At 43.7% G+C, this 11,010-nt stretch overlaps 1 protein-coding gene across 1 annotated transcript in view; it reads left to right on the forward strand.

The window, feature by feature from the left end:
* Positions 1-11,010, forward strand: part of dmtn (dematin actin binding protein) — a 40,495-nt gene that overhangs the window by 23,424 nt on the left and 6,061 nt on the right. Inside the window, exons 4-17 of the mRNA XM_034691246.1 lie at positions 1,414-1,448; positions 1,667-1,747; positions 1,862-1,990; positions 6,743-6,787; positions 6,954-7,137; positions 8,409-8,453; positions 8,862-9,014; positions 9,233-9,342; positions 9,782-9,887; positions 10,210-10,268; positions 10,351-10,393; positions 10,537-10,544; positions 10,636-10,692; positions 10,872-10,952. Of these exons, the coding sequence (XP_034547137.1) occupies positions 1,437-1,448; positions 1,667-1,747; positions 1,862-1,990; positions 6,743-6,787; positions 6,954-7,137; positions 8,409-8,453; positions 8,862-9,014; positions 9,233-9,342; positions 9,782-9,887; positions 10,210-10,268; positions 10,351-10,393; positions 10,537-10,544; positions 10,636-10,692; positions 10,872-10,952 (1,113 nt within the window). The 5' untranslated portion in view covers positions 1,414-1,436. The remainder of the gene's footprint in view (positions 1-1,413; positions 1,449-1,666; positions 1,748-1,861; positions 1,991-6,742; positions 6,788-6,953; positions 7,138-8,408; positions 8,454-8,861; positions 9,015-9,232; positions 9,343-9,781; positions 9,888-10,209; positions 10,269-10,350; positions 10,394-10,536; positions 10,545-10,635; positions 10,693-10,871; positions 10,953-11,010) is intronic.

Below are 11,010 nucleotides of genomic sequence, written 5' to 3' on the forward strand. Positions count from 1 at the left end.
TGATAAACTCCTCTCAGGGGGGAAATAGAATCTGTGATTTAAATTCAGAGTTAATGTTCGAGGTGGAAGCTTTCTTTCAGTTTCATGCACTGTATTTGACGTCATGCTGATCTGTGATTGGCCAAACACACCCTGTACAGGAAGTAGATTAAAAGGGTTTATTTGCTTCCAAATTTAGGCTCATAAATGCTGCAACAATCCAAGAGAAGTCACCAAACCAGGAGTCCAAGTCGAAGGACTCAGTGTTCAAGTCCAGGTTGAATTGAGTTAACATTTCTGAAGTTATATTTTTGGGGCATTTTTGCTGAAGAGAGACAAGACACATGAGGAGTAGAGAGTGGGGGAAGACACACAGAGCACGGTCGTGACCGGGAATCAAACCGGCGACCTCTCCAAGGGCTACAGCCTCTGTATGGGGACCGTCAGGGCACCACCGCCCCTGAGTTCACATTTCTAATATCAGATTTATTAATTGGAGTAAAGCTGTCTTAACTGTCAGATCCTTGGTGTGTAGAAAACACGTCTCTGCGTAAATATCAAGTGGCAACCGCCTGTCTTAAAATATGAAGCTCATGCGTAAGTGTTAAAAACTGCAGTTCATCAAGTGACCACTAGAGGCTGGCTGCAGAAACACAGGAAACCACATACACACCCATTCAAAGAAGACGATCTTTACAGCAGAAATAAACATGTTTACAGCCTGGTTCAAAAAACAGTTCAGGTCTGAAGAGCTCATTTCTCTATCAGCACATTTCCCACTTACCAGGTTCGCCCAAATAAGGCGTGGCTCACAGGCGGGAACACTGTAGCTGTTAGCCAGGAGGCTAAAGGCCCGCCTCTGTACCTCACACTAGCTCAACAGAAGTTAGGTTGAGTTCAGCATTTCCAATATGGCTCCGGCCAATGATCGGCTTCAGAAACAGGTGGGTGACGTCACAGAGACTAAGTCCATTTATTACACAGTCTGTGGTGAATATGCACCTCAGCTCTCGTAAGGGGGAGACACACTCGCCGATTCTCAAGTGTCTAATAAAGTCAGAAATACCTGCAGGATTTCAACATCCTGAACCCAGCAGTTGAGTCACTTTAGAGGCTGAGCATCTCAAAGTGTAGAGCTGGGCGATATATGGCCTAAAAACACTAAACTACAGTTTTCTTTTCCTTCTAAAACAAAAAACTGCAAATGACTCAAAACCAGTTTTTATGTCCTGTGTGATTATCTGATCGTGTTGGGATGTCCAGCAGAGTTTAAGTCAACAAACATCCCTCATACTGTCGGTTATCTTTGGTCCGTCACAGAAAGTCACTCCTGCAGATTTCTGTTCTTCAGCTGCTTCACATGTCGTCCACAAGCATGTTCCTCCATCCTGTGTTAGTCCTTCATGTAATACACCACTCTTATGTCTCTCTCAGGAACTGACCAATCAGCAGCCAGGATGATGCCCAAGGTAAACCCAGCTTCAGTCCTTGTGGTACCATGATAATCTGACACACTGATGTCTGTGGACGTTTAATTTAAACGTCTGAGTGTTGATTTCACTAAATGACTGTAATCAATCACTTCATTATCCTCCACTTGGTTTAATAACAGTAAGGGGTTGACCTCTGACCTCTGTGTGTGCTTCGCTGTGTGTGTGTGTGTGTGTGTGTGTGTGTGTGTGAGCAGCAGCTGGCTCAGACGTCTCCAGGGAGCGTGTTGTCACTGAGAGGCAACACTATCCCAGGATCCCCCGCTGCCGCCATCGTGGTGAGTCTCCCACTCTCGCGCACGCACAGATCGAGTTATATTATCCTTCAGATTAATCTTGAGGCAGTAATCTGTAATCTCTGCCCGCCTGTCCCCTCCCCCTGCTCCGTCCAGGCCAGGGTGGAGGACGGGGTTATCGGCTACAAGGACTTGGCAGCGTTACCGAGAGACAAAGCCATCCTGGACATAGAGAGACCGGACCTGATGATCTACCAGCCGCACTACAGCTACAGTCCTCTGGAGGTGACTTTCTTTACAGCTGATAATCAGAGTTCCTCTCTGCGCTCACACTGAAAACAAACAGCAGTGTGTGTAGCTCTGCCTTTATAACCCAGAGCTTCATTTACATCCCAAACTATTAAAAAAAATATCCCAAAGAACACAAGTCAACCACGCTCAAACATGGGTGACCTTTCCTTCATTACTCTGAGACACTGACGTCATATAAATATGGACAACGTGCCTCCAACTGTTATCATTGTACAAAAAGTGAAGCCAAAATACCACCTTGATGGGCACTGACATCATGCGCCAGTGATGTTTTTTGGGACCAAGAAAGAAATCTAGTCATGGGTGGGTCCAGTCCTCAGGTGGGTCCAGTCCTCAGGTGGGTCCAGTTCACAGTGTGACAGATTCTTGTGTGGGTTTGAAGCAGACTCTAATGGTTATGGTGCGTTCAATGACTCTTGTGTTAGTGTTTGTTACGTTTCCTCTCACCGTTCCTCTTCTACTCTGATAATCCGGTGCATACATCAATGCAGGAGCCTCATTGGTCAACACAGCATTCTAGAATCAAAGGCATAATTCTAGAATCAAAGTCAAAAATCTAGAATCAAAGGCAGAATTCTGGAATCAAAGGCAGAATTCTAGAATCAAAGGCAGAATTCTAGAATCAAAGGCATAATTCTAGAATCAAAGGCATAATTCTAGAATCAAAGTCAGAATTCTGGAATCAAAGGCATAATTCTGGATTCAAAGGCAGAATTCTAGAATCAAAGGCAGAATTCTAGAATCAAAGGCAGAATTCTAGAATCAAAGGCAGAATTCTAGAATCAAAGGCAGAATTCTAGAATTAAAGGTAGAATTCTAGAATCAAAGGCAGGATTCTAGAATCAAAGGCAGGATTCTAGAATCAAAGGCAGAATTCTAGAATCAAAGGTAGAATTCTAGAATCAAAGTCAGAATTCTAGAATCAAAGGCATAATTCTAGAATCAAAGGCATTATTCTAGAATCAAAGGCAGAATTCTGGAATCAAAGGCAGAATTCTGAGATGAAAGTCAGAATTCTAGAATCAAAGGTAGAATTCTAGAATCAAAGGCAGGATTCTAGAATCAAAGTCAGAAATCTAGAATCACAGGCAGAATTCTGGATTCAAAGGCATAATTCTAGAATCAAAGGCATAATTCTAGAATCAAAGGTAGAATTCTAGAATCAAAGGCAGAATTCTGAAACTCTGTCTTTGACGTTAGAATGCAGAGAGAAAAATCTATCTTCCTGAGAAAAGTTGGATCACACGGCCCAGCAGGATCCTCATTGGTCAACAGAGCTGTCAATCACGGCGTCACATCCCCTCTTTTTGTCATCATTAAAACTGAATACTGTATGATAGGAATTAACTATAATGACATGAAGCATGTTTGAGAAAAAAATATTTGACCTTTATTTTGATTTTAAAGTTTGATTCATGTCCCATCTGTTAACATGGAGGAGGAGTCATGGTCTGACACTTTCCCCCCAGCCCCAGCCAGTGTTTTCAGACATTAGAAATAAATGCAGAGATATAGTTCCTCTTCCTGTTGATGGTCTTGTTTGCATTTTAAGGTCACAAAGAGACATCAATATTAATTTAAGTTTTTTTCCATAAGCAGCTAAAATCACTTACAGAAGCTTTAATGTCATTAAAAAGTGTTTGATATGAAATTCAGAGATCCTCTCAAACATACCACGTCATCAAACATCACTGTTACTCAGAACACTAACCTTACATCAACATATTTTGGTCTCTTTTGGAAGGACTGTGGTGAAATCCAGAAAGGTTTGGAAACATAGAAATAATGCCGGGTCACACTGAAACTGTTCCGGCAGCACCCACAGTCTTTGTGTTCTTTATTCCTCTGTCTGTAGGTACAGTGTGTGTTAGCGTAGCTTAGCATGTGATTCAAAGAGTTAGAGGAGCAGTCGGTGTGTCAGCAGGCTGCGGCTGGTCGACAGGCGGGTAGTTTTCCAGTTGGTTAGCTCGGCATCAAGCTGGGACATGAGACATCAATCTGCTGCTTAGAGACCGGACAGCTCGTTACCACAGCTGAGACCTAGAGTGTGTGTGTGTGTGTTAGAGAGAGTGTGTGTGTGAGAGAGACAGCTGATCTGTTTTCTCAGAAACAAAGAGACAAAGAGAAAAGATATTCTTGAAGCCAACCCTTCGTTTCAACTGTAGTATTCAGTAATTCGAATCAGAATTGGCTCCTAATACAAATCATAAGGTAAGGCCCAAACCAACACTTCAGGGCTGTGATCTTCAGGCCTTCAGGCAGCACTGCATTAAAAACAGACATGACTCTGTAGTGGAAGTCACTGCATTAAAAACAGACATGACTCTGTAGTGGAAGTCACTGCATTAAAAACAGACATGACTCTGTAGTGGAAGTCACTGCATTAAAAACAGACATGACTCTGTAGTGGAAGTCACTGCATTAAAAACAGACATGACTCTATAGTGGAAGTCACTGCATTAAGAACAGACATGACTCTGTAGTGGAAGTCACTGCATTATAAACAGACATGACTCTGTAGTGGAAGTCACTGCATTAAAAACAGACATGACTCTGTAGTGTAAGTCACTGCATTACAAACAGACATGACTCTGTAGTTGAAGTCACTGCATTAAAAACAGACATGACTCTGTAGTGGAAGTCACTGCATTACAAACAGACATGACTCTGTAGTGGAAGTCACTGCATTAAAAACAGACATGACTCTGTAGTGGAAGTCACTGCATTAAAAACAGACATGACTCTGTAGTGGAAGTCACTGCATTAAAAACAGACATGACTCTGTAGTGGAAGTCACTGCATTACAAACAGACATGACTCTGTAGTGGAAGTCACTACAGTACAAACAGACATGACTCTGTAGTGGAAGTCACTGCATTAAAAACAGACATGACTCTGTAGTGGAAGTCACTGCATTAAACACAGACATGACTCTGTAGTGGAAGTCACTGCATTATAAACAGACATGACTCTGTAGTGGAAGTCACTGCATTAAAAACAGACATGACTCTGTAGTGGAAGTCACTGCATTATAAACAGACATGACTCTGTAGTGGAAGTCACTGCATTAAAAACAGACATGACTCTGTAGTGTAAGTCACTGCATTACAAACAGACATGACTCTGTAGTTGAAGTCACTGCATTAAAAACAGACATGACTCTGTAGTGGAAGTCACTGCATTACAAACAGACATGACTCTGTAGTGGAAGTCACTGCATTAAAAACAGACATGACTCTGTAGTGGAAGTCACTGCATTAAAAACAGACATGACTCTGTAGTGGAAGTCACTGCATTAAAAACAGACATGACTCTGTAGTGGAAGTCACTGCATTACAAACAGACATGACTCTGTAGTGGAAGTCACTGCATTACAAACAGACATGACTCTGTAGTGGAAGTCACTGCATTAAAAACAGACATGACTCTGTAGTGGAAGTCACTGCATTAAAAACAGACATGACTCTGTAGTGGAAGTCACTGCATTAAAAACAGACATGACTCTGTAGTGGAAGTCACTGCATTAAAATCAGACATTACTCTAGTGGAAGTCACTGCATTAAAAACAGACATGACTCTGTAGTGGAAGTCACTGCATTATAAACAGACATGACTCTGTAGTGGAAGTCACTGCATTCAAATCAGACATGACTCTGTAGTGGAAGTCACTGCATTAAAAACAGACATGACTCTGTAGTGGAAGTCACTGCATTAAAAACAGACATGACTCTGTAGTGGAAGTCACTGCATTAAAAACAAATATGACTCTGTAGTGGAAGTCACTGCATTGAAAACAGACATGACTCTGTAGTGGAAGTCACTGCATTAAAAACAGACATGGCTCTGTAGTGGAAGTCACTGCATTAAAAACAGACATGACTCTGCAGTGGAAGTCACTGCATCAACAAATGCAGGTTCAAACTGAACCATGCAAAGAGGAAACCATATATAAACCTGATCCAGAACCACAAAGACTTCTCTGGACCTGAGCCCGTCTAAGATGGACTGAGGGGAAGTGGAAATCTGTCCTGCGGTCTGATGAATCAGAATCTGACATTCTTATTAGAAATCCTGGAAGCTGTGTCCTCCGCTCTAAAGAGGAGAGGGACCACCCGGCTTGTTATCAGCTCACAGTTCAAAGTCAGTGTCCCTGATGGTATGGGGATCATGAGAGTCCATGGCATGGGTAGCTTCCACATCTGTGAAGGCTCCATTAATGCTGAACAATATATACAGGTTTAGGAGCAACACATGCTGCCATCCAGATGATGACGTCTTCAGGAAGAAAACGCCAAACCACATTCTGCACGGATTACAACAGCATGGCTCTGTAGTAGAAGAGTCCAGGTGCTGAACTGGCCCGCCTGCAGTCCTGACTCGTCCCCCATTGAAAACATAAAATACAACAAAGGAGACCCTGAACTGTTGAGCAGCTGAAATCCTCTATCAGGGAAGAATGGGACAACATTTCACTTTAAAGTCCAGAAACTGGTCTCCTTACAGAGTGTTGTTAGTGTTGTTCTCCTTTATTATAAACTGTCAAGTTATAATAAACCATACAGAAAAGATCATACTTTATCGGTCTTCTCTTTTAAATTGTGTGTTAAAAGAATGTGAGTGTAAAAACCTTCATTAGTAAAGTCACTGAAGCTGTTAGAGTCTGTTTGTTTTCTGACTCTGTTTGTGTTCGACTGTTAATCTATTTTTATCTCCTCTCCTCCTCAGAGGTCCTTGTCTCCTCGCTCCATCTCTCCTCCTCCCTCTCCAGAGGTAAGACCCCCCGCCCAGTCTCTCTCTCTCTCTCTCTCTCTCTCTCTCTCTCTCTTTCTCTCTCTCTCTCTCTCTCTCTCTTTCTCTCTCTCTCTCTCTTTCTCTCTCTCTCTCTCAGACTCCATCCTTCGTGTTCTCTGACTCATACTTCTCTCTGTGTTTCCAGAAGGAGTCCAGGGAGTGGCTGGAGAACCGTTCTCCTGGAGGTTCCTCCCCTTGTTCCACCATCCAAACCAGCAGAACACACAGCTCACACACACCGTCCACACCGCACACACCCAACACACCAAACACACCGCAAACACTCTCCTCTGGAGCAAAGAGCGCCCTGCACCACTTCCACAGGCCCGGTAACCACTCCCTGTTTTTATTCTCTTCTGGAAGTCCTCTCTGATGTTTACTTTATACTTTTATTTATTAACATGAATGACTTCAATCAATCTATCTTTATTTATAAAGCACCAAATCCCAACAAATGTCATCCTCAGACTCTTTCCAAACAGAGCAGGTCTGGACCGTACTCTATGTTCTATTATTAACAAACACCCAACATCAAGACCGGATCAGATCCAGTCCCATGTCACAGACAGGACTCAGTCTGATCTCATCTGAATCCACCATGAGCAGAGCACTTTGCAGCATTTAGCAAGTTACAGTGGCAAGGACAAACTTCCTTTAACAGGCAGAAACCTCCAGCAGGACCAGACTCATGTTAGACACACATCTGCTGAGACCGTGTTGGAGAGAGGGATAGAGGGAGATGAAGAGAGAGAGAGAGATGATAGTGGGGAGACGGATAGTAGTAGTTGAGACTCCAGAAAGGTCTAAGAAAAGAGAGAAGAGAGGGAGACCAGAAGAAAGAAAAAGAGGAGATTAATGGTGAAGGAAAGGACGGGATAAGAAAAGGAGATATAAAGGATGAAGAAACATGAAAAGAAGAAAGAGATAAAGAACAGAAAGAAAGAAAGAAAACAAAGAAATTAAATAAAGAAAGTACAACAGGAAATAAGGAATGAAAGAAGAAAAGAAAGGAATGAAAGGAAAGAGGAATAAAAGAAAGAAAGAAGGAAGGAAGGAAAGAAAGAAAGAAGAACAGAAAAGAGAGGAGAAAAGAAGGGAAGAAAGAAGGAAAACAAAGGAATAAAAGAAAGGACAACAGGAAAGAGGAATCCACAGCAGAGATCCAGAGGAACCTACGAGACAAGGGAGCTCAGGGACTCCAGAAAGGTCTATGGTTAGTAACTTTAATGGGACAGGAAGAGTTAAAGTGAGAGACAGGCAGAGAGAGGAGAGAGAGGGAAAGACAGGATCCCAGTGTGTCAGTCTAAGCCTATAGCAGCATAACTAAGACCTGGTCCAAGCCTGATCCAGCTCTAACTATAAGCTTTATCAAAAAGGAAAGTTTGAAGCCGACTCTTAAAGGTGTATGTAATCAAACAGCAGGTGAGATACTAGTCCTTATTTCAGAGTACCACCTCCACAGAGCTCTGACAGGATCATCATACACTTTAAAAAGTCTCCCTCAGCTTCAGTTACTCTAAAGAACAAAGTCAGGGGATTCTCTTGGTGTGATTCAGTGAACTGCAGATTTACATTTCCTCTCTTTGACTCTTTGTTCCAGAAAACGGCTCAAACATTTACAAGAAGCCTCCGATCTACAAACAAGGTGAGTTCCTCGCTGCGTTGGCTGATCATGTTACATATTACAGTTAATAAAGTCCTTTTTAAAGGCTTGGAATAAGATGTAGATTTAGACTCGTCAGGTCAGAGTGGTGTGAATTACGTGTGAAGACATTTCAGCTGGCTCATGGCTTTATTTAATATTTTAAAACGGGTCTAAATGTGAGAAACAGCGTCTGTTGTCCTCTGCAGTACAGTCAGAGTAAATCTGAATCACGGTCAGCTGGAGCCCCCGTCCCCTTTAAACCACAGACATGACTTCACTGCCTTTAATCAGCTTAACTATGCTGTGTGTCTCTCTCTCTCTCTCTCTCTCTCTCTCTCTCTCTCTCTCTCTCTCTCTCTCTCTCTCTCTCTCTCGCTGTCTCTGTGTGTGTGTGTGTGTTGTGTACAGAGGTCTCGTCCTCTCAGGTCCCTCAGGGGAAACACATCGAGGATCTGATCATCGAGTCGTCAAAGTTTCCAGCAGCCCAGCCTCCGGACCCGAACCTGCCCTCCAAGATAGAGACGGACTACTGGCCCTGCCCCCCCTCGCTGGCTGTGATTGGTACGGTCCAACCAGCACACACACACACACACACACACACACACACACACACACACACACACACACACACACACACACACACACACACACACCCACTAACACACAAACACAATGAATACACACTTTATGCTGCTGACAAAGTTGGGATTTTTATATTTCCCTATTCTCGTCTCTCCTCTCTCCTTGTCTCATCTCCTTGTGTCCTTTCCTCCCTGTAGAGAAGGAGTGGAGGAAGAAGGAGCACAGGGATGAAGACGAGGAGGAGGATGGCGAGCTGGATGATGAGCTGTGGGGACTCAGAGCTCTTCAGAAACAAGAACTCAACAAGGTATGGACGGAGAACGTCATCACCTGCAGCAGGTGGACAAATGTGATGGAGGTCCTGTTTGTTCTGAGCCAGGGGTTCTACCAGGTTCTGCTCCAGAGGGTTCTCTGGGTTCTCTAGGTGATCTAACTGGGCCTTAGGAGCCTGGTGTTTCACCAGGTGTTCCAGAGCTAGGTGTTCCACCAGGTGTTCCAGAGCTAGGTGCTCGGCTAGGTTCTCCACCTGGTCTTACAGAGCCATGTGTTCCAGCATTAGTAGCTCCCATTCCTTCTTCCTTCAGGTGTTCCACCAGGTGTACCACTAGCTGTTCCCTTTTTAAACTCCAGCTTCTCTCTCTCTCTCTTCCTCTCTCTCTCTCTCTCTCTCTCTGTCTCTGTCTCTCTCTCTCTCTCTCTCTCTCTCTCTCTCTCTCTCTCTCTCTCTCTCTCTCTCTCTCTCTCAGATTCAGTCTAATCTGGGGAAAATCATCCTGAAGGAGGAGCTGGAGAAGTCCTCGGCTCCTCTGAGGAGGAAAACTCGCTCACTGCCAGATCGCAGCCAAAACACAGGTACACTCTCACCTTCACCTTCACTGTTCTATCACCAGACCCAGGATATCATCAGATCCGTCTCCTGAGGCTCTCCTCCAGCTTATGGACATACAGTTTATAGTCAGCATCATGAGGAGAGTAAAGATTCATCAACAACCAACCTGCTGTTTAAAGAAACAAACACGTGCAGCTCTGGTGACACCTAGTGGACAAAATGAGCACTACAAACATAAAGTGACTGAATTTAGCTGTGCAGAGTAAAATCCGAGCAGTTTATCATTTATATATTTATTATCTTTTACTGTAATAAGTCTCCTTGAATTTGCCTTCTCCTCTGCAGGGTCCAACGCCTCCAAGTCCGTGTATTTCCCAGCATCCTCTAAGACCGGCCTGTCCAGGGTGAGCACCTCTAACTGAGCTATCCAATCACAGCAGAGATAACCCAGACTAAGGTGACACACGTGTTTCTGTTTGTTCGCAGCTTCAGTCGGCAGAGTTCAGCTCGTCAGAAAAACCTCCTGCAGGTACGTGTGGACTTCTTTAACCCTTTAAAGTGTGTTGGATATTTAGATCTTGTACTTTAACTCAAGGGAAAGTCAGAAATACCTCTTCTTGTCACATTGTAAATAATATTCTCTGCATTCCTTCCCTCTTCTCCTCCTCACAGATCTTCAGGTAAAGTCAGATTCCTTCATGTTACATCATCACTAAGCTCCTCGGTGTGTAAGTGATAAGAGTCTGAAGGTGTGTCTGTGCTTCTCCTCAGAACGGAGACTCCAGGATGGACCGAGGAAACTCTCTCCCCAGCATGTTGGAACAAAATGTAACAGCCGTGTGTTCATCGATCACATATCATAAAATGCAGTTCATTTCGATGAATGTTCATTTTCTCCACAGAGAAGCTTCTTTTATTCTGCATATAGTCACTAATGCACCATCAGCTTTAATAAACAGCATGTCCTTTGTGTGGTTGCATTAACCCGGAGTGATTGATCTCTGCAGATCTTCCCCTATGAGACGCTGGTGGTGACCCACAGAGGGCGGAGCAAGCTGCCTCCAGGTGTGGACAGAACCAGGCTGGAGGTAAGACCGTTGTCTCTTTCACTGCTTGACGAGCCGAGAGTATTCAATCCACTGATTT

The sequence above is a fragment of the Notolabrus celidotus genome, chromosome 9 (assembly GCF_009762535.1).
Source record: "Notolabrus celidotus isolate fNotCel1 chromosome 9, fNotCel1.pri, whole genome shotgun sequence".
NCBI lineage: Eukaryota > Metazoa > Chordata > Actinopteri > Labriformes > Labridae > Notolabrus > Notolabrus celidotus.